This window comes from Podarcis pityusensis (assembly GCF_964106645.2).
Source record: "Podarcis pityusensis genome assembly, chromosome: 1".
NCBI lineage: Eukaryota > Metazoa > Chordata > Lepidosauria > Squamata > Lacertidae > Podarcis > Podarcis pityusensis.
Window position 1 is genome coordinate 129,555,609 of NC_138028.1, and position 23,575 is coordinate 129,579,183.

The 23,575-nt window shown below is 44.2% G+C and overlaps 2 protein-coding genes across 6 annotated transcripts in view; one reads left to right on the forward strand and one right to left on the reverse strand.

Moving 5' to 3' along the window:
• Positions 1-1,251, reverse strand: part of WDR12 (WD repeat domain 12) — a 20,829-nt gene extending 19,578 nt beyond the window's left edge. The window contains exons 1-2 of the mRNA XM_081018124.1: positions 1,121-1,251; positions 39-133 (exon numbers count right to left, since the gene is read on the reverse strand). Coding sequence (XP_080874250.1) covers positions 39-133; positions 1,121-1,161 — 136 coding nt within the window. The 5' untranslated portion in view covers positions 1,162-1,251. The remainder of the gene's footprint in view (positions 1-38; positions 134-1,120) is intronic.
• Positions 1,200-23,575, forward strand: part of CARF (calcium responsive transcription factor) — a 27,314-nt gene continuing 4,938 nt past the window's right edge. The window contains exons 1-13 of one of the 5 annotated variants that reach the window (XM_081017462.1): positions 1,200-1,299; positions 4,792-4,910; positions 6,575-6,799; positions 7,425-7,542; positions 8,242-8,368; positions 8,758-8,842; positions 11,736-11,925; positions 13,592-13,712; positions 14,867-15,010; positions 17,045-17,269; positions 19,111-19,273; positions 20,298-20,373; positions 21,969-22,026. In XM_081017462.1, the coding sequence (XP_080873588.1) occupies positions 4,803-4,910; positions 6,575-6,799; positions 7,425-7,542; positions 8,242-8,368; positions 8,758-8,842; positions 11,736-11,925; positions 13,592-13,712; positions 14,867-15,010; positions 17,045-17,269; positions 19,111-19,273; positions 20,298-20,373; positions 21,969-21,997 (1,611 nt within the window). In that variant the 5' untranslated portion in view covers positions 1,200-1,299; positions 4,792-4,802 and the 3' untranslated portion in view covers positions 21,998-22,026. Of the gene's footprint in view, positions 1,300-2,493; positions 2,602-4,680; positions 4,705-4,745; positions 4,911-6,574; positions 6,800-7,424; positions 7,543-8,241; positions 8,369-8,757; positions 8,843-11,735; positions 11,926-13,591; positions 13,713-14,866; positions 15,011-17,044; positions 17,270-19,110; positions 19,274-20,297; positions 20,374-21,968; positions 22,027-23,575 lie in introns of those variants that run through there. The other 4 variants (XM_081017464.1, XM_081017461.1, XM_081017463.1 and 1 more) reach the window with 4 other exon arrangements.

A 23,575-nucleotide genomic window follows, 5' to 3' on the forward strand; every position in this document is an offset into this window, starting at 1 on the left:
CAAACTTTTAAAACCACTTCCCTCAAACATAAACGTACCATTTTTTGCTTCCAGCAATTTGTTGATAACATTACTGAGATCAGCAACTTCAGAAGCAGCTGGGACAGAGAAAGGAACATCATCTACTGCGTATCTGTGAGAGAAAACAGTTGCACACAGTATTCAGAAACGGGTAAAATCAATCTCAAATTTCCACCATCGTCTTCATGGGAAATATTTTACCTTTTAAGAGCAGACACATGTACTATACCATTGTATAGGTATGGTAAAGGACCCCTGGATGGTTAAGTCCAGTCAAAGGCGACTATGGGCCCATATCAAATCCCAGTAACATCTACCCCCAACCTGAATGACTAACCAAACCCAAGAGAATTGTTTTGGAATCAAAACAAACAAACAAACAAACCATCTGTGGCACTTTAAAGGCACTTTTGCCCATTTTACAGCATGCACAGATAGCTACCCTCAGGTGCCACAGATAGAAGCATGTTTGAGAGAGACGGCTGAGGCAAAAAAAATGATGAAATGCAAGCACATGGATACAGATTACACACATATACATATATCCAATCAACTAAGATGCTTTGCATATAATTTGCTAATTACAGGTAGCAAGCTAATTGGTCTATAATTAGCTGGATTGGATATAAGGCCCTTTTTGAATATAGGGATGACTACCGCTGTGGCCCAAACTTTGGGAAATAACCCAGATGAATCAATAAATGAGAATATTACCGCCCCCAGGGAGGCCCATCAGTCGATGTTAGATTCTGGGGGCAAATAATCTACGCCTGGTGCTTTATTGCTTCTTAACTGTGAAATAAGGTTCTTGACTTCAGTTATAGATACTGGAAGACAATCTGGTAAGTTTCCAAAAGGTTCTGTTATTTGGTTGACCCCATCACCCTGCCTGCCCCTGATAAGAATGAATGATAATATTGCATACACGTACATATACATCTATATGAATGAATGGCTGAGGCCAAAAGACCATAAAGTGCAAGAGGCAGGCAGCCCAGCAATGCCAAAATGGACTTTGCTTAAGAGCAACGCTTCAACCATAGTTGCCATTGCTGCGATGACCCAGTTATGCCCTTCCAGACCCCGGCGATGTACTTACTTCGTGTCCTCAGTGAAGAAGCGAGCCTGAAGCTGCGCCATTTCAAAGGCTGGGATATTTCTGTCTCTCCCTAGAATCAGCAGCGCCTCGTCCCACGTGGCTTCAGAGTTCCTTCCGCCCTCTGCCGTGGGGCCGATGGAGTCGCCTCAGCGAGCGATTAGTTTAGTCTGCCCTTAAAGGTAAAGAACCAGCTTTTCTTTTTCTCCCTCTCTTCTCGCCCCCTACTTCCTACATAAGCCACGAAGTCGATGGGTTGTTGTTTTTCAATTGGTTCCTCCGTGCCCCAAAAAAGGCGTACACTATATTTTAAAAAATTATATTTCCTTCTCCACGTCCGTTCCCCCGCTTGAATCCTGGGAGCTGCAGTCCCGGAGCTACAATTCTCAGGAAATTAGTTCTCAGGGTGGGGGAAATGTGCTTTGTGCTGTAAACTTACGCTGGGTTTGCAGCCTGTTATTCCTATTTATACCCATCTGAGTTGAAGGAAGTTGGGTAATATAAAAATAAAACTCATATATATATTATTTCTCTCTCTCTCTCTCTAAATATATATTTGAGTTATTTTTATACTACCCAAATACCTATGTGTATATGTATGAAATGTTTATTTAATACTGCCCTTTATCTAATGATCTCAGGGCGGTTCACGGCATAAAAATACAATATAAAAACAAAGTTCATAATGGGAACAAAAATAAAATAAAACTCATATATATTATCTCTCTCTCTCTCTCTCTATATACACACATATATGTCTTATTTTTTATATTACCCAAATATATGTGTGTATATGTATGAAATGTTTATTTAATATTGCCCTTTATCTAATGATCTCAGGGCAGTTCACAGCATAAAAACACAAAGTTCATAATAGGAACAAAAAAGAAACAAACTCATAACACCTCCCCCTTCCAAGATGCGTGTCTGCGCGTACACAAGCGTGCCATGCATTTGGCAACGTTTCCATTTTAATAACAGCTCGCAAACCCAGCGTTCATTGCCATTCCGAACCTATGCAGAATCGGGCACACCTGAGCTTACAGAAACCCTTTTTAAAAATAGCACCTTCAATGTAAAGCAGTAGAGATGTAAAAACAATGTACGCGATAAAAATGTGATAAATACACCAACTGAAGGGAGGGAGGGAAGTCAAGACTCGGCAGAGACAAAGGGAACATACTGTGATTGTATGGACGGAGGGAAAAAGATTATTTAAAGGAAATAATAAAAAATTATTCTGAAAAAAATAAAAATAAAAAAGCACCCATCGGCGAACCCTCTCCCCCTTTCTGAAAAAGAAAAACCACACAAACACGTGGATACTCCAGTACTTCCGGGTTTTCTACGGTGCCCCGTTGGCGCCCGTCGCAAAAAAACCCAAACCTTTTGCCTTCGCTTGCGGCGGCCTGGTGGGCGCGGCGTGTGCGTGCTGCTGCGCCTGCGCCGTACGGGCGGTCTCCCACGGCGGTGCCCAAGACGAGGTTGAGTAGACTCGTTCTGAATTTTCCCTCCTCCCCCCTCCCCTCCCTCCCCCTTCCCCCCTCCCCACCCCCTGGCTGGGCTCGGGCGCGCGGCAGTCGCCGGTCGCGTCACTCACGCTGCCGCGCGCCCTGGCCCGCCCTGCCCACCGCCTCCTCCTCCTCAGGGAAGGAGGGAGGGAAAGAGGGAGGGGGGGCTGTTTCTGCCTGGCAGGGGGAGGGGCTCGAGCTCCCCCCTCCCTCCCCCACCCCAAATTGGGGCTTAATATTCTGGTGGAGGGGCGCCCCTCCCCCACACAAATTCCTCCCCCCCCCCCACAAATCCCCCCCTCTCAGCTCAGCTTGTTGTGTGGGCAAAAGCCACGACTCCGTCATCATCAGTATTATTATTATTGACTTTCAGTTTCCCCCCCCCCCCCAGCTCAGCTTGTTGTGTGGGCAAAAGCCATGACTCCATTATTATTATTATTATTATTATTATTTAGTGACTTTCAGTTTTATTTCCCCCCCCCAGCTCAGCTTGTTGTGTGGGCAAAAGCCATGACTCCATCATCATTTATTATCATTATTATCATTATTATTATTATTATTAGTGACTTTCAGCTTTATCCATTTCAATAACTTTACAATCGTCTCGACAAATCCTCCCCCCCCCCCCCGCAGCTCAGCTTGTTGTGTGGGCAAAAGCCACGACCCCATTATTATTATTATTTATTAGTGACTTTCAGTTTTATCCCCCCCCCAGCTCAGCTTGTTGTGTGGGCAAAAGCCATGACTCCATTATTATTATTATTATTATTATTATTTAGTGACTTTCAGTTTTATTCCCCCCCCCCCAGCTCAGCTTGTTGTGTGGGCAAAAGCCATGACTCCATCATCATTTATTATCATTATTATTATTATCATTATTATTATTATTAGTGACTTTAGAGTATATTAGAGTTATATATATATATATTAGTATATATTAGAGTTATAATAATTTGGTTTTTGGGGGGGTGGGGGAAAGAAAAGCCGTTCGTTGCACCGCTGCTCGGGTTTGGATTGTTTCTAAATAGACTCCAATACTGCCGACTGGATGCACACACATAACTGCAAATATTGATGATTGTCAGAAATAGGATGTGACAGTAAAAGGTTGTCCTGCCACAGATGGATTGTTTGGCTTGCTTCAAAACCCTTATTTTTTCTAGAGACTGGAACTCAGATTTTAAAAATAAATCTATGTAGTTGGTATCCTAAATGTGTACTGTACATTAATGCAACTTCCCCAAATATTTATATTTTCCAATAGTAAGTAGTAAAGTAATTGGATCTCAGAGACTTGCAAACTACATCCAAAATTGTTTCTGATTGATTATTGGGGTTTTTTGGCCATCTTGCTGCCAAATTTATTGCAGCAGTCCTGAGGACTAGAAACTTTTAAAAAGAATAGAAATTCTTACAGTTCCAATGTATGCTTTCTTGCTAATCCATCATAGCATTACATTACCTTGAGATTCTAATAACATGGAAGCTGATTAATTATGTCAGAAAGTTCTGTTTTATTAAGGATGAAAAGTATTTTAGCCTTGGGAATGCCAAAGAGGGTTTGCGACACAATCGTACACAAATCTACTAAAAAATCAAATCCCTCAGAGTGCAACGCGTCTTAGTACCTGGTAATTGGGTGTAGGATTGCAATTTTAACCACTAATTCAAATGAAAATAGGTACAGTGGTACCTCGCAAGACGAATGCCTCGCAAGACGAAAAACGCGCAAGACGAAAGAGTTTTCCGTTTTTTGAGTCGTTCCGCAAGACGAATTTCCCTATGGGCTTGCTTCGCAAGACGAAAAGCCTTGCGAGTTCTTGCGAGTTTGTTTCCTTTTTCTTAAAGCTGCTAAGCCGTTAATAGCCGCTAAGCCGCTAAGCCGCTAATAGCCGCTAAGCCGCTAATAGCCGCTAAGCCGCTAATAGCCGTGCTTCGCAAGACGAAAAAACCGCAAGATGAAGAGACTCGCGGAACGGATTAATTTCGTCTTGCGAGGCACCACTGTACCGTATTGGTCTCTGAAATGTGAAATCTACCTAGAAAGGAGGAAATGTCAGAGGAAATTAGACTGTATTATGGCAGAAAGAGGGACGCGGGTGGCGCTGTGGGTTTACCTATGGCAGAATACCAGGGTTCAGATTCTAAATATTTCTTTTCTAGTCTGTTCTGTAATGGAAGAAAATGGAGTTCATCCTGAAGCCAGTATGGAGAGAGCTAGTGACTTATTGGGCAACTCTAATAATACTGAAGAGGTGGAAACCGAGGACCAAGTATTCCAGGTAAGTGATCAGTCATATATTTGTTAACTTTCATAGGGTTGCCATATGCCCTCTTTTTCCAGGTCTTTTTTATGCATAGAATCGTTACAGCATTCCATAGTTAAAAGTAGAAGTTGGCAAATGTGTCCTCTTATTTACTGCTCAAAATTTGGCAACCCTGTGTGAATTGACCTTGCAGGCCAAATTTGTCGGTAATGTCGAGTGCTTTGCGGTCCCAAAGGTAAAGGGACCCCTGACCATTAAGTCCAGTCATGACCGACTCTGGGGTCGCGGCGCTCATCTCGCTTTATTGGCCAAGGGAGCCGGTGTACAGCTTCCAGGTCATGTGGCCTGCATGACTAAGCCGCTTCTGGCGAACCAGAGCAGCACACGGAAACGCTGTTTACGTTCCTGCCGGAGTGGTACCTATTTATCTACTTGCAATTTGATGTGCTTTCGAACTGCTAGGTTGGCAGGAGCAGGGACCAAGCAACGGGAGCTCACCCCATTGCAGGGATTCGAACCGCCAACCTTCTGATCGGCAAGCCCTAGGCTCTGAGGTTTAACCCACAGCGCCACCTGCGTCCCTTGCGGTCCCAAAGGTGTTGCTAAAACAAAGTGACATCAGCTGGTGGATGGGTGTGGTTTGAGTATATAATAATAAATCTTGATTGCGGTCCAGAGACCCATAGATCAATTTCAGGACAAAATACAGTTCTGACAGCCAACCACAAAAGAGAGAGAAACCGAGGCGGTCATTTTGTTTTGTCTCGAGCTTGATGATCTTTGCTTCTTTTGACTTCCGGAAGAAACTTTGCCACGGCCAGTGCAATATCATTGGACCTATCATCCAAAAGATATTTAATATGGGAGGCTTCAGATTTTCCCATCAGATTTGCCAGTAGGAGTTTTCAGTTGGCCCCTTGCTTGCTTGTACTGCCCACAATACAGTAAGATATGCTTCATGCAATCGCTGTCCTGAGAACATGAACAAAGCCTATTCTGATAAGGGATGCCTCTCAGTCTACCATTTAGCACTTCCGAAGGAAATACATTTAGTTGGCTTTGGTAAATAAATGCCGATAGGTTGGTACAGACAGGTTCCTAAGATATGAGGGTATCTGAAAGTTGTACCCATACAGTGGTACCTTGGGTTACATACGCTTCAGGTTACATACGCTTCAGGTCACAGACTCCGCTAACCCAGAAATATTACCTCGAGTTAAGAACTTTGCTTCAGGATGAGAACAGAAATTGTGCAGCCGCAGCACAGCGGCAGCAGGAGGCCCCATTAGCTAAAGTGGTGCTTCAGGTTAAGAACCGTTTCAGGTTAAGAACGGACCTCCGGAACAAATTAAGTACTTAACCCAAGGTACCACTGTATTGGATTCCTGCTTCTACTGGGCCACAGATTACATGAGATCAAGATCACAGGTTGCTAGGTGAAATGTCCCAAAGCCTTTGCCTCAGGGATTCAAGGACGGTGTCATAGCCCAAATGATACAAGAGGGATGATGGCAGTCCAATTGAGGTGGCTTTTCTGGCCATAGTGTTCAGCCAGAAAACTCAGGTTTGAGTAGAAATTGCCTCACTGGTCATCTTGGTACTAAGGTACCATTTGCTGTTCCGAAGATTTTAAAAAAACAAATGATTGAAAAGATGCCAATATATATTCTGTATGACAGCATCTAGCATACGTGCAAACCGGGGACCCATCCTTTGGGCCAAATGTTCCTCAGGCAGTCCTGCCCAGCACAGCGCCCATTTCGGAAGATATTTCTCAGTCACTGAATGCACAAATGCAGCTGTCCCAGACTCTCCCTTTTTCAGCAGAAGGGTTTCAACTTGTACACCAGACTGGCCATCCCTTTTATGAAGTACAATCCTCAGAGGGGTCCAGCACTCACATGGTGAGTAAATACATCTTAGGGCAGTTTTTGTTTGTTTAGTTTTCCCTCCAATGTATTTGAAAAAGGAACCCTGTGTTGAAATGTAATAATGCCCTAATCTCCGTTATGTTTTGTTGACTAAATAGCAGATGACGAATCAACTGAATATTTTTTTAATTGCCAGCCTTAATAACACATTAGTCTTCTGTACTTCATAAACAGATATGTGGATTAAGTGTGTTGTGGCTTTGTCAAATCGCTGTGTTAAGGGAACCTTGAAATAATGTTAATGTTCTATTTTAATCTTGTTTTTTAAGTTGTATTTTAATCAACTTGTTTTTATTATTGGTTGTTAGCTGCACTAAGCCCGGTCTTGGCTGGGGAGGGTGGGGTATAAATAAAATTTATTGTTGTTGTTGTTGTTGTTATTAAATATCTGGGGCAGGGGCAATTTCATCAATATGTGGATCTTATCAGTAAGAACTTTAGTCTCTCTGTTTAAATTCAAACCTAGATCTCAGTGGTTTCTGATTTTTCTATAAAACAGAGATGAATAATTTCAGATTGGCTTGAAACTTATTGTTATAAATCTATCTCTCAAATAGTATATGATATTCATTATACCATTTCTTTGTTTCCTTCAAAGATGATAGTTGCCAGCCAGTCTGAAAATGGGCAAGTGCTGCACGTTATTCCTTCTCAGCCGGGAATGGCACAAGTGATTATTCCCCAAGGTCAACTTCTGGATGTCACCAGTTCTCAGGGTAAGGTACATCGTGTCCCAACAGACTATGTGGAAGCAAGTTCCACTGAAATCAGTACAACATGCTACTAAGCGAAAGCACTTAACCTTCAATTTGTGAATTCTGGTGCCAAGACATACACCTTCATTATGTAATTGTACTGTATTTCCACACTCAGAATCAATAATTTTAATTGTAAACTTGGAATTTGAAGAGGTGGGCTTCTCACAGGCTGTTCAAGCTTCTTTTTCTTGAGACATTCCTTAACAGCAGACTGTGTGCTGCTGCTTGCAAAGGTCACAGCTGCTAGGTGCAAAGTACGGACTATATTTTGTACCTGTAGCACACTGGCATAGGTTCTTTCCTTTTCTTCCTTTGACTCAAGATTTATTTGACTTGAGAATAGGAAATGTAGAATTTCGCAAACATACACAAGCAAGATGGAGCCCATCTTTTTTTCTCAGCGGCGTTGCTAAACCATCTTTTAGCTAAGCTTGTGGTGGTTATGGAAGAGCACATTCTGAAAGCTGTGCCCTTAGCTCTATTAGAACAGGGCCTCTCCATTCTAGGAGGTTTCAGGGTTTGGCAGAGACAGATTCACATTTCAGTCTCAGGCTGCTGCTTGCTAATTGCTCACCAGTTTTCTGAATTGCACTTTCTTGGTTCTCTATGCACTTATTAAAGAGGGACGTGTTCCCCCCCCCCCATCTTTTTCCTAAGATGCTTCAGAAGAGAGAAATGGTGGGAGTTTGCGAACTGTTGCAGTGGCTGCTGTTGCAGACGGTACAAGCAGATACATCCTTCATCCTCAAGCATCTCTTACGGTGTCCAAAGCAACAGCCACCAGGTAGGTCAGAAGATGAGAAAACTCTTCTGAGAGAAACTGTGAAGTTCTGCAGTTTTCCCCATTGTCGGTATTTTAGCTGAACTTCCTCTTGTTGCATCTATGAAATGGTCACAGGTTGCTTTCTAATGATTGACACAGGAGATTCCTAAACCATCTGGTCCCTGAAGGCTTGCAGCAATAAAGTGAAAGAGTAGGTTGTTGCTTTGAATGATAGCTTTAAAAATATTTTTTGAAGTATTCCAAATACTGCCTTACAAATGTTAACCGCAAGAAGTGAAAAGCAGTCTGCTTCTGTCCTTAATATAGCAACATCGTCTAAATCTGCGATTACGTGTTTATCTGCATGGATTTGTTTTGACTCTATATCCCATTTTGCATTTATTGTTCAGGTTATTGGAAGACACTTTTCCAGTTTCCCCTCAACCATTGTCCTCAAACACACCTACCTGGGCTCGCCGTCTGAGGAACTGTGAGGTGAGCTAAAAACAACAACTGAGCAAAGTATTAATCTCACAAACTAGTATCAGAGGTGGTTACACTTCTTAGTTACTTGGCGTTTGTCAGTTAAACGGTCTTGTAGTTTGTTCGGAGCCAAGGCAGTCTAGTGGTAGCCAGAGGGGGATTTAAGTGGATGTCATGGAATGTAAATGGCCCTAGCAACTTAGTCGAAAGTAGGAAAGTAGTTGTAATTGGTCTCTGGAAAAGGTATGCTGTTTAAGTTTTTCACTAGTATCTTTCATGAAATGCGACAAGCAAAGAGGGATTGCCTTTCAGTCAAACCCTTCATCTGATGAATACACTGTATATGGCAAGGCTTTGCTACCACGAGTCATCTTCTAAACTGCCTTAAACTCCTGAATAGTTCATTTGTTTTGGTTTTATTAAGAAAATTATAGACATACAGTAGTACCTCGCGTTACGTAACCGTCTGGTTACGTAAACTTCAGGATGCAAATGTGGCAAACCCAGAAGTATTTTTCCGGGTTTTGCCACATGCGCAGAAGCGCTCTACCGCATCATGCACATGCTCAGAACAGACACCTCTGGTAGTGAAAATCTCGGGATCCGACTGGAGCTCCGGAACGGATCTCGTCCGCAAACGGAGGTACCACTGTATATTGCCCTTCGCCAAAAGGCCATAGAATAGCTGACAACATAATATTTACCGTACTTTTCGCCCTATAGGACGCACTTTTTCCCCTCCAAAAATAAAGGGGAAATGTGTGTGCGTCCTATGGGGTGAATGCAGGCTTTCACTGAAGCCTGGAGAGCGAGAGGGGTCGGTGCGCACCGACCCCTCTCGCTCTCCAGGCTTCAGAAAGCTATCCACAAGCCTTGGGAGCCCGGCGGGAGTTCCCACCGGGCTCCCAAGGCTGCAGCCTGCAGCCCGAAACCCGGGGAGCGCAGCGGGGCGCGCCCTGGGCTTCGGGCAGATATCTGCAAGCCTGGAGAGCCCGGCGGGAGTTCCCACCGGGCTCCCAAGGCTTGCGGATAGCAGCCTGTTCTGCGGTTTGGGGTCGGGGGAAGCTCGGGCTTCCCCCGCCCCAGCCCCGCAAGCTCCGGGAGCGATGGTGAGGTTGCACAACCTCACCTTCTCTCCTGGACCCCCAGCTCCGAGGCTAAAAACAAAGCCAGGACAGCGAGCGGGATCCATCCCGCTCGCTGTCATGGCTTCTTTGCTCTTTGGGGCTCGTGGGGAAATAATTCCCCCCCCTTTATTCCCCCCCCCCAAAATAAGTGCACCCTATAGGGCGAAAAATACGGTATATCTTTCTTAGGTGATGACTATAACCTTTAGCTTGCATACTTTTAAAATACAGTGGTACCTCAGGTTACAAACACTTTGGGTTACAAACTCCGCTAACCAGGAAGTAGTGCCTCGGATTGAGAACTTTGCCCCAGGATGAGAACGGAAATCACGCGCCTGCGGCAGCGGGAGGCCCCATTAGCGAAAGCGCACCTCAGGTTAAGAACAGCTTCGGGTTAAGAACGGACCTCCGGAATGAATTAGGTTCATAACCCAAGGTACCACTGTACTTAGACTGATCTGATAACTTGTTACAATAGCACACAATTTTCCCAGGAGTTTTCAGTTTGGCTGTTACCCCATATAATATTGAAACGGCTTTATGCACTTGCCTGTGTTTTTAAAATAGTGTTTTGGGTATTTGACATTAAATAGGCATATAAGGAAAATCATTGGAGATGGTGCACACTGCTCAGCAGACATTTCTCTTTAGAATCATGTACAGCAGTAAAAGTTGGCAGAAATGAAAAAGCGTTGCTTTCCAAAGTAGCATTTTATACACACTTGTCACTGAGCTTTCATTCATATACAGTGGTACCTCTGGATGCGAACGGGATCTGTTCCAGAGCCCTGTTCGCATCCTGAAGTGAACGCAACCCCTGTCTGCACGTGCGTGGGTCGTGATTTGCCACTTCCGCGCACAGTGGCGTAGCGTGGGGGGTTGCAGGGGGGGCCGGCCGCACCGGGCGCAACATCTGGGGGTTAGGGTTAGGGGGCGCAAATCCACGGGTTAGGGGCGCAAATTACTTGCCTTGCCCCGGGTGCTGACAACCCACGCTACGCCACTGTCTGCGCATGCGCGTGACGTCATTTTGAGCGTCTGCGCATGTGCAAGCGGCAAAACCTGGAAGTAACATACTGTTACTGTTACTGTGGGTAAAACCTCAGCGCCTAGGACTTGCCGATTGTCAGGTCGGCGGTTCAAATCCCCGCGGCGGGGTGCGCTCCCGTTGCTCGGTCCCAGCACCTGCCAACCTAGCAGTTCGAAAGCACCCTCGGGTGCAAGTAGATAAATAGGGACCGCTTACTAGCGGGAAGGTAAACAGCGTTTCCGTGTGCTGCGCTGGCTCACCAGATGCAGCTTGTCATGCTGGCCATGTGACCCGAAAGTGTCTTCAGACAGCGCTGGCCCCCGGCCTCTTAAGCGAGATGGGTGCGCAACCCCAGAGTCGGACACAACTGGCCCGTACGGGCAGGGGTACCTTTACCTTTTTAACATACTGTTACTTCCAGGTCGCCACGGAGCGCAACCCGAAAATATTCAACCTGAAAATATTCACCCTGAGGTATGACTGTACAGTTAAAGGGAGTACATGGAGTTCTGACAAAACATAAAATGTTTAACACTGTTTGCAACAAATAAACCCAGAAACTGCATCTTAAACTCAGGAAAATTGGGAAGGGAAGAAACTCTTGGAAAAATTCTGTCTCCTGCAGATAATGTGCATACAACACACCGGATTGCCACAGGCATCTCATGTGATGATACTGACTTCCTGAACTCCAAATAGCATTTTAATTGGTGAATAAATCCTATTATTTCATCTCCTCTTCTTGCAGAAAATTGGGGATTCATACCGTGGCTATTGTTCAAGTGAAACAGAATTAGAGAATATTCTAACAGTGCACAAGCAGCAAACGCACAGCGTGTGGGGAACACGCCAGTCTCCAAGCCCAGCTAAACCTGCCACGAGGCTGATGTGGAAATCACAATATGTTCCATTTGATGGGATCCCTTTTGTCAATGCTGGTAACTTTCTTTCTTCTTAATGGTTTTCAGATTTATTAAAGAGACTGTGCTTCGTTTTGCTTTGCAGAATATCTATAGGTATTGTGAAAGGTCACAAAGGGAAAAGTCTCGGTGCCTACGTTGTAGTGGTTTTCACTCATATTCTGCTGTCTGCTTGTGCGTTGGTACCTGTGTTCTAGTCTTTTGAGGGAAAATGTCATTTAGAATGCTTCACAGAATCCTTTTCTACACAGATATAATCTCCATTGCATGTTTGGAAGCCACTATGGAGTTGCCTTTATATACCGTATTTTTCGCTCTATAAGACACACCAGACCATAAGATGCACCTAGGAAAACAAGAAAAAAAAGGTTCTGAATCCCAGAAGCCAGAACAGCAAGAGGGATCGCTGCGCAGCGAAAGCAGCGATCCCTCTTGCCATTCTGGCTTCTGGGATAGCTGCACAGCCTGCATTCGCTCCATAAGACACACACACATTTCCCCTTACTTTTTAGAGCAAAAAATACGGTACATACAATTGTGATGAAATAAACAGTTATGCCATCTTCAAATAAATAGTGTGCCCGGGCCATACATTCTTTTTTTACCTATGAAAGCTTTATTGTCATGGAACACACACGTCTCTTGCTCTCTAGCAGTGTTAAATGATTAAATCATTTGTTTTTAACAGTCTTACGAATAGCACGTGCATTTAGTGAGCTCCCGGTCAGGTGCAGTGTGTCCTGTTTTGCCGCCTGAGTCGAAACAGAAATGTGCTTCCTGTCAGCTGCCGCCACCACCGTCAGTGGCGCTGGTTTCCTGCGAGCTCTCATGTGGTTTACAAGATCTCGCAACTTTCTGTGAGATCTCATAAAATCTCAACGGAAACGGGTGCTTCTGCCAGTGCTGGTTCTCCAGCGGTACAGGTGGGCAAGGTATCTGCAGAGGTGCTGCCCCTTGCACTTCCGCTGCCCGAGGCAGTTGCTTTACCCCACCTCATGGGCTGGCTGGCTTTGCTACTGGTCCTCCTTCAGCAGGGGCGGAGGAAGGGGGTGCGGTGGGGGCAGGCCACCCCGGGCGTCACCACTGGGGGGGGGTTGACAAAATGCCGGGTGGCACTCACCATGGGGCCTGCAGTGCGCCTGAGCCATGCGTCTCTCCTGGGAGTGACACAGTGGCTTAGGCGCCCACAGGCGCCATGCAGCCAGAAACAGTCCACCTGCCACCTCCCGCTCAGCTGTAGGGCGGCTGAGTGGGAGGAGGCAGGCAGACTCCTCAAAGGACCCACGAAGCGTCCTGCCCTGTCTGGCCCCGCCCTGCGGGTGGCTGGCCCCGCCCCTGGGTGCAGGGCACGTGCGCCGCCCCAGGCGCCCAATCGGCTTGCTCCGCCGCTGTCCTTCAGCTGTGGCTTAGATTCAAAAAGTGCTGAATTCTAGCCGGAACAGCAAAGGTAGAATCTTTCTACCTTTGTGTGGCTTGAAGTTTGAATCCCCTGACTTTATATGGTGTCAGATTATTGATAGTTGGGTGCCCCCCCCCAATTCGTCAGAATGGCCCACGAAGGGTTGGCCACTTCTGGATTTGGCTTATTGGACGAATGTATTTCCCCCCATCCCTATCCCAAACTGATCTGCCGAGGAAACAAAATATCTGTTGCAATGAACATGCAGTATTTCCCTCGAAACAGGAAGCAGAGCCATAGTGATGGAGTGCCAATATGGGCCCCGAAGGAAGGGTTTTCAGCCCAGGAAAACTGGTGAACAGGAGGACGTTTCCTGCCAAGTTTACAAAGCCACCTGCCCTGCAAGGTAAGCAATGGATATCCGGGAAAGTAGAATAATAATATTCATAATGAATAAAGAATGTCCTGAATGGGGTAACTGTGCCCCTGAAGGACCAGGTGTGCAGCCTGAGAGTCATTTTAGACTCACAGGTGTCCATGGAGGCGCAGGTTAATTCTGTGTCCAGGGCGGCTATCTACCAGCTCCACCTGGTACGCAAGCTAAGACCCTCCCTGCCCACAGACTGTCTTGCCAGAGTGGTGCATGCTCTAGTTATCTCCCGCTTGGACTACTGCAATGCGCTCTACATGGGGCAACCTTTGAAGGTGACCCGGAAACTGCAATTAATCCAGAATGCGGCAGCTAGACTGGTGACTGGGAGTGGCTGTGAGGACCACATAACACCGGTTCTGAGAGATCTGCATTGGCTCCCAGTATGTTTCCGAGCACAATTCAAAGTGTTGGTCCTGACCTTTAAAGCCCTAAACAGCCTTGGTCCTGTATACCTGAAGGAGCATCTCCACCCCCATCGTTCAGCCCGGACACTGAGATCCAGCGCCGAGGGCCTTCTGGTGGTTCCCTCATTGCGAGAAGTGAGGTTACAGGGAACCAGACAGAGGGCCTGCTCGGTGGTGGCGCCCGCCCTGTGGAACACCCTTCCTTCAGATGTGAAGGAAAGAAGCAGCTATCCTAAGACATCTGAAGGCAGCCCTGTTTAGGGGAGCTTTTAATATTTAATGCTGTATTGTTTTTAACTCTCGATTGGGAGCCGCCCAGAGTGGCTGAGGAAACAGCCAGATGGGCGGGGTATAAATAATAAATTATTATTATTATTATTATTATTGTTTAATAATTAACCAATATATTATTTATACTCTTCCCATCTGGCTGGGTTTCCTCAGCCACTCTAGAAGGCTTCGGACATTTTAGTAAATAGGACAAATGTTTATCTGATCAACAGCGTACAAAATTTTTTTTGCAAGAAAATGTTACTACCAATATTATAAAAATAGGTAAGAGCAGCTGTGGGGGGCAAATATGTTTTAAGGGGTCGTGTCACTCTTCCACCTCTTTAAATAGTTAGGTGTTTTTCATTCTAAAACGTCTTAATAGAATAAGAGAATGTGTTTGTGTGTCGTAGTCTCTGTGTTGTGATTCCTTCCCCTCCTTTCCTGTGGCAGGATCTATATTAAGAAGGTCCAAAAGTTCCCCGAGTATAGAGTTCCGACAGACCCCAAAATTGATAAGAAAATTTTACGTGTGGAACAGGAGAAAGCTTTCAACGTGCTGAAGAAAAACCTGATTGATGCTGGTGGGGTTCTCAGGTAATGTATGTCTTTCAGCTTGGTTTGTTGTTGTTTAGTAGTTTAGTCGTGTCCGACTCTTTGTGAGTCCATGGACCAGAGCACGCCAGGAACTTCTGTCTTCCGCTGCCTCCCGCAGTTTGGTCAAACTCATGCTGGTAGCTTCAAGAACACTGTCCAACCATCTCGTCCTCTGTCGTCCCCTTCTCCTTGTGCCCTCCATCTTTCCCAACATCGGGGTCTTTTCCAGGGAGTCTTCTCTTCTCATGAGGTGGCCAAAGTATTGGAGCCTCAGCTTCAGGATCTGTCCTTCCAGTGAGCACTCAGGGCTGATTTCCTTAAGAATGGATCGGTTTGATCTTCTTGCAGTCCATGGGACTCTCAAGAGTCTCCTCCAGCACCATAATTCAAAAGCATCCATTCTTCGGCGATCAGCCTTCTTTATGGTCCAGCTCTCACTTCCATACATCACTACTGATAAGTTGGTATAACAGCAAATGCTTATACACAGATTGCATTTGCGTTTAACCCTTCTACAGCACTGCCCAGTTGTATACCTGTGCTAACTTAAAAATCATCCTGACCCAAATTTCACTCTCTTGTTCCAAGTAAAACAGCGAAACTTGGCTTTAAGGCCACAGATCTTCCTTTGCAGCACAGTAATTCTCTACATGTATTTTGATGAAGCGTCAGTGCAGGATTTAAGTATAAGCTAAAGAAGCTATAGCTTAGGGCCCCACTCTCTTGGGGGCCCCAAAAAACTTTAAAGGAGAAAAAAACCTGGATGTGCATTTCCAAAATATAAGATAAGTTCAACAATTACTTTGACAAAGTACATATTTTGTTATGTGCAAATGGCTTTCGATACCTATCAGGTCCATAAATTACCATATAGCATATATTCAACACAAAAAACAGCGACAATTTGTTGTTGACAAAGGACATCTGGACATATAAAGGGCCCCATTACCTTCAGTAGCTTAGGGCCTCATCAAACCTAAATCCGGCCCTGTGAAGCATCTACAGCGGTACCTCGGTTTACATAAGCTTCAGGTTACATACGCTTCAGGTTACAGACTCCGCTAACCCAGAAATAGTACCTCAGGTTAAGAACTTTGTTTCAGGATGAGAACAGAAATCGCGCGGCGGTGGTGCGGCAGCAACAGGAGGCACCATTAGCTAAAGTGGTCTTCAGGTTAAGAACAGTTTCAGGTTAAGAATGGACCTCCGGAACGAATTAAGTATGTAACCAGAGGTACCACTGTATTAGGAATGTCTCAGAAACCCATTTAGTTTGATCGCTCCTAGCAAACAAACTGGGTGCTGAGTGCTAACAGCTGTGCAACAAAATTAAGGCAACTTAAGAAACAAAAGGAAAGCATTGGAATGTTTGAAGGAGCTGCAAGAACAGTGGAAGTATATATATTCAGGGAGGAAAAACCATACAGGGCCAAACCCTCCCAACACAACCCAGTTGGGATTGGACATTGTCAGGGGCCACAGAATGAGTGTCCCGAGTTGTGAAGGAGCCGGGGAGAGAGCTGGAAACTAGCAGGGAGTGGAATGAAGTATTCTGGAAGAGGACATAGTTGACTGGCCAGACCCCTGAACAGGAGTGCTCCACACCACATTTTGTTGATGTTTCCATTTGTGCATTCCCATTGGGAGATTTTTATGTGCTGACTTGGCTAACAAAGGTTGTGTGTGATTTCAGTCGATCAAGACACCCCAGAAGATTAGGAAATCATTTGCCACCATTCTAATCGGGGGTGGGGGGGTTGCACAGATTTTGTACTAATAAGAATAGGGTTTGAGTAGGCATAGGCAAACTCGGCCCTCCAGACGTTTTTTGAGACTACAATTCCCATCATCCCTGACCACTGGTCCTGTTAGCTAGGGATGATGGGATTTGTAGTCCCAAACATCTGGAGGGCTGGAGTTTGCCTATGCCTGAGTTAGACAGACCTGAAATATTCACTAGAGTTGGTTTCCCCCCTCCTGCTGGAAAAAGGAATTACTTTCTTGGGAGTTGCATCTGCCAATTTTTCTCGCCAGGTGGTATGTGCAGTTACCTACTCAGCAGGCTCATCAGTATCATGAGTTAGAGATGTGCCTCCCACGATCGCCATTCTCCATACCATCTCCTGAGGGAGAGGATGATGCAGGCAAAGACGAAAGCTGCACGCTGCCCTCGCGACTTCACCCGCAAGTTGCAGATAAGATCCGAGAGCTAGTGTCTCAAGGAATAGAACAAGTCTACGCAGTGAGGAAACAGTTACGGTAAGTCTTTGTAAGTCTCTACACAAGACACTTCTTCCACTTTGTGTGGGTTATGACAGAGCGCCCGCTCCCTGCCCCTGTCCTGATTTCGACATTTTGGCTGTTTTGGGAGTGGAATGTGGTTGCACAGATCCTTCCCATATATCAAGGTTGGTGCTTTTCAAACCAATTGGAAAGACGACCCCAGAGACCTGTAGTAAACCTCTAGTCCCTAAGCCTATAGCATAGAAACTTACTACTTTATTATCCATACCTGAGATTTTTCAAGAGGCCAACGTATAGGCTAAGTTGTAGTTTTTCTTACACTGCACAGAAGAGAAAGCTTTACATACTGGTATTCTATACAGTAATTTCTTTACCAAATTTCTGTTTGCCTGGTTGTTTTAGTTTTGAGTTTTGTTTTTGCAAAGTTTTTGGATTTTTCCTAAGTAGTCCAGCAAAATTTCCAGTAGGAAAAGAATGGGTTAATCACAGGGTGTATTAGATTTAAATCACGATTTAAATCACTAGTCAGTAAGACTTGATTTAAATCATTTTTTTACAGAAAGACTCATTCTTGCTGACATGATATTAATATTTACAACCAGATGAAGGTTTCATTTTTGGAATAATAAATTTTCAGAGTAGTTTTTATAGCTATATCAAAGATTACTAATTTGGTTATACTATTAGAAATACATAGACAGATAGTTAGGAAATTATTGTGAGGTTTAATAAGTTAACTGCTTATATTTGGACAACTTTTCTGCTGTACTTTATTGGAAGGAGAAAATAATCATTTCCTTAATAACAATTTAAACTATTTATTTAACTGAAACCATAACATTATAGCATGTGTATCCATGTTAGTTAACTGGTGTGGTTAAACATTTTTTTCTCTTTTAAACTTTAAACTTACTTTTAGCACACATAAAAAACTTAAAACAAATCCTTATTTCCTGATGAATAGCCTTAGGACTATAATGTAGAAACCTATCTTTAGAAAAATCCCCAATCCAATTTAAATTTTAAAAAATCCGATTTAAATAAAAAAAATCTGACCCTGGATAATCAGGCTAAATGTATGTTAGTAGAGTAAAAAGCAGAGACATCACCTTGCCAGCAAAGGTCCGTATAGTTAAAGCTATGGTTTTCCCAGTAGTGATGTATGGAAGTGAGAGCTGGACCATAAAGAAGGCTGATCGCCAAAGAATTGATGCTTTTGAATTCTGGTGCTGGAGGAGACTCTTGAGAGTCCCATGGACTGCAAGAAGATCAAACCGATCCATTCTGAAGGAAATCAGCCCTGAGTGCTCACTGGAAGGACAGATCCTGAAGCTGAGGCTCCAATACTTTGACCACCTCATGAGAAGAGAAGACTCCCTGGAAATGACCCTGATGTTGGGAAAGATGGAGGGCACAAGGAGAAGGGGACGACAGAGGACGAGATGGTTGGACAGTGTTCTCGAAGCTACCAGCATGAGTTTGACCAAACTGCGGGAGGCAGTGGAAGACAGGAGAGCCTGGCGTGCTCTGGTCCATGGGGTCACGAACAGTCGGACATGACTAAACTACTAAACAACAAGAGTAAAACACTTGGGCTTGAAGGGGACTTCCACCAAGTCTTGCTTCATTTGTAGGCCCCTGCACCATTCCCAAGGATACCCCAGTCTCCAGATGCATAAGGAAAAGGAGAGGCAGGAGACCTCCATCTGTGAGTGTGAGCTCTACCCTGCTTGGGGAAGGAATGTTAACTTCCCAAGCCTTGATTGTATGTTGTTCGGAAGAGCGGCAGGTACAATAAATCACGTATCAACACGTGTTTAATCCTCTCTTTCCCCCCCATTTCTAATACTCAACAGAAAATTTGTGGAACGAGAATTGTTCAGACCTGATGAAGTGCCAGAGAAGCACAACTTGTCTTTCTTTCCTACTGTAAATGATCTCAAGAACCACATTCATGAAGTGCAGAAGTCACTAAGAAACGGGAAGATATTATACAACTCAGAAACTATTCCAGCAATGGTAAGCATGGACTCTTCTTTCTTCCTCTCTTTCTCTTTCAGCTGAGTTTTGTGGTCATTTTGTGGACAGTCTTCATTGCTTGCTCTTGACTCTCTCTCAGGATAACTGTTTCAAAGGCATTAGCACAAATAATTCCCACCCCACCCCCGAGTAAATTACAATTAAATTGCCTGCTAAGGTGATTGATACAGTATTGTCAAAATGAGAAACAGAGTATAAACTATGATAAAACAAAAAAAAAACATTGTTTTTAGTAGAGCAAATTTATCTACTCAAATGGTCACTTAATAGATATCTGATAGAACAAGTGACAAGCTTAAATTATTTGGGGTTGTCACTCAGCAAGTTCATGGCAAACCCCTAGCTAAGTAAAGGTAAAGGGACCCCTGACCATTAGGTCCAGTCGTGACCGACTCTGGGGTTGCGGTGCTCATCTCGCTTTACTGGCCGAGGGAGCCGGCGTACAGCTTCCGAGTCATGTGGCCAGCATGACTAAGCCACTTCTGGCGAACAAGAGCAGCGCACAGAAACACTGTATACCTTCCCGCCGGAGCGGTACCTATTTATCTACTTGCACTTTGACGTGCTTTCGAACTGCTAGGTCGGCAGGAGCTGGGACCGAGCAACAGGAGCTCACCCCGTTGCAGGGATTCGAACCGCCGACCTTCTGATCGGCAAGTCCTAGGCTCTGTGGTTTAACCCAGAGCGCCACCCGCGTCCCTAACTCCTAGCTAGAACAACTCAAATATCAGAGAGGACTACGAAGGTCTTACTAATATTCCACACAGCAGAAGGCTTGGCTTTTATTTCTTTAAGTGATTACTTGACCAGGGTTTGTTTGACACCAAGTTAACTGTTTCTTAAAACCACAGAAGGGTTAAGAAGGAGGAATTTAGAAGATAAGAGTATAAGAACAAATAAGTAAATCTGCATTCAGTTTTTGTCTTTTCATGGTGATTTGGATGTGTGTCAACACGTGATAAGAGTGTTGGCTTCTTTAAATGGCTCTTCTTCCTCTTTTCAGCTTCAATGGACAACAGACAGTGGTAATATTCTTACTGAAACAGTGACTGTTACACTTGCATCTTCACCTTCTGAGGGTAGGAGCAAGCTGAAAACATTTATTTGTTGCTTTGTTAATCCTAACGTTATGTAGCCTTTATATAAGTGGTTCCCAAACTCCTCGACCTCTTCAATATCTTGGTGGGCCACTTAAAGATTTTCCTGTTTGCGGTCACAATTGTAACACACTGTGCTAGATGTTGTATGATTTTTAATTGTAATTTTATTACTTATTTTATTTCTTATGTAGTTTTCAAATTTGCACTGCATAGAATTCAAATCGTAATACAATAAAGAAAACAGTTAAAATGCCATTAAAAATCAATAGAAATATTTAATGCAGAAATGCCATGGTCCACCTGAATGAAGATTGCAGGCCTTTGATGATCTGCTAGACCACAGTTTGGGAACCCCTGCTTTATTTTATCGCTTAACCGTGCCAATTTCAGAGGCAGTTTCAAAGTCTCATTCCTTCACCAATTATTATTATTATTATTATTATTATTATTATTATTATTACGGGTTGGGTTTGTTTTTCATCTTACAGTTCATGTGCCTTAAAAGTACAGTGGTGCCTCGCAAGATGAAAAGAATTCGTTCCGCGAGTCTTTTCGTCTTGCGATGTTTTTCGTCTTGCGAAGCACGGTCCGTCGCAACTGCGCCTCTTCAAGCGGCTTTAAAAAAAAAAGCGCAAGATGTTTTCGTCTTGCAAAGCAAGCCCATAGGGAAATTTGTCTAGCGAAGCAACGCAAAAATGGAAAACCCTTTCGTCTAGTGAGTTTTTCGTCTTGCAATGCATTCGTCTTGCGGGGCACCACTGTAAATGCCTTTTTTACAATTTATTGTTTAAACGTTGTCCTATGAATCATTCTTTGTGCATTTCCTTTTGCCATGGTGTGATGAGCCCTTTGGAAGTGATACAGTGGTACCTCGGGTTAAGTACTTAATTCGTTCCGGAGGTCCGTACTTAACCTGAAACTGTTCTTAACCTGAAGCACCACTTTAGCTAATGGGGCCTCCTGCTGCTGCTGCTGCCGCGCCACCGGAGCACGATTTCTGTTCTCAACCTGAAGAAAAGTTCTTAACCTGAAGCACTATTTCTGGGTTAGCAGAGTTTGTAACCTGAAGCATATGTAACCCTGAAGCGTATGTAACCCGAGGTACCACTGTAGTTGTGAGGGTGGGGAACAAAAAAATAGCCTGGTACAGGAAGTTGCAGCAAGATCTTTAGGAATGTCCCTAAGCCACGAGGTAGTGGCTCCTTGTGAATGCAAGGAGTCAGAAATACACAGGGATCACCTATTGACTTCTGTATGAAGCAGAGTGCCGTATTACGAGTGTAGAGTTTTCTCCGATATTGGAATGAATTCCTTGGGTGTGTGTTCTGCCCCAGAGCTTAGGACAGTATGCAACTAAATCCTTGCGTTAGTGTAAGGCTTCTCCTCCCCACAAGGTTTGTGGTGGGGGGAAGCCAGAACAGATTTAGGGGGCATGCAGCAAAAGGAGAGCGTGCAATTCCTCATATGTTAGTTGGTGACCTAACTGATGCAATGTATTGCTTATACCAGTGTATGTATGGTGAATTGCACATTAAGCTGAGCCTTTTTCTGTGTGTGTTTAACTTGTATTTTAGCAACTCTTGAAACGGACCAACTGAACTGAAAAACACATCCCACTCCTGGAACTGGAAGGTAAGAATTTAATTGCTGGCAGCGTAAGAGATCGGTTTTTTGGCCCTAGGGCGCTTAATTTGAAATATGTCCATATATATTCTATTCATCAATTAATTTTTACCCTTCAGGGAGCAGACATACCTATTTGCATATTTTTATAGTAGCTGTTTTTTTTATTTATAGCTTGCTTCAAATAATTTGTGACTGCAAGTAATGTAGAGATTCTGGCAATAGTATTTATCTCAGTGAAGCCACAAATTTGCAGCTAGTAAATTTGATCCTAAATGTGTTGTGCTAATACAGTGGTGCCTCGCAAGACGAAATTAATTCGTTCTGCGAGTTTTTTCGTCTTGCGATTTTTTCGTCTTGCGAAGCACGGTTTCCCTGGGTATTAACGGTTTTAAGAAAAAGGAAACAAACTTGCAAGACGTTTTCGTCTTGCGAAGCAAGCCCATAGGGAAATTAGTCTTGCGAAGCAACTCAAAAAACGAAAAACTCTTTCGTCTTGCGCGTTTTTCGTCTTGCGAGGCATTCGTCTTGTATATCTATTTGAAGTGTTGGTGTAATGAACCCACAAGATTGCTGTAGATGTTTTGTGTTTTGTGTTCAAAGCCGATTTCGGGGGCGTAATCCCAACAACTTTGGGGTTAAATCCTAAAAAAAGCTCAACAACTTTGGGTGGTCCTCACGCATGTTCACTTCATCAAATCTAGCCCTCTTTGAAAAAAGTTTGGGCACCCCTGAGGTACAGTAATTGCTTTAGCAGAAACCATGGCAAATGAATGCACATCAATACAGTACAGTATATGGTATTTATTTAGAGATAAATCAGCATCAGCTACTGCTTTTATTATTTTACAAATTCCCTAAGTGGGCCACTGCCACAAAGCAGAATACAAAACAATAAAACAAACATTTAAATATATTAAATTATTAGTTAAATACAACTAAAAATATCAAATCAAATTATATCCCTAGCACACTTAAGGCAGCAGTCCTGTACAAACTTATATGAGTGGAGCTTATGTTCTAAGTAGACATTTATAAAGGTAAAAGGGTAAAGGGACCCCTGACCATTAGGTCCAGTTGTGGCCGACTCTGGGGTTGCAGCGCTCATCTCACTTTATTGGCCGAGGGAGCCGGCGTACAGCTTCCAGGTCATGTGGCCTGCATGACTAAGCCGCTTCTGGCGAACCAGAGCAGCGCACGGAAACGCTGTTTACCTTCCTGCCGGAGCGGTACCTATTTACTTGCACTTTGAGGTGTTTTCGAACTGCTAGGTTGGCAGGAGCAGGGACCTAGCAACGGGACTCACCCCGTTGTGGGGATTCAAACCGCTGACCTTCTGATCGGCAAGTCCTAGGCTCTGTGGTTTAACCCACAGCGCCACCCGCGTCCCCCACCTTAGACACTAACTAAGTTTGTTATTGGTATGCGCTTTCGTGAGCATGCACACATCTTCAGATACATGGCTACCTACCTGTAACTAACCTGTACTGCTAACTGATTCATTTTCCTGTGATTTAATGTTCAACTACTCACTGTAATAGTCACGCAACTTCCTTTC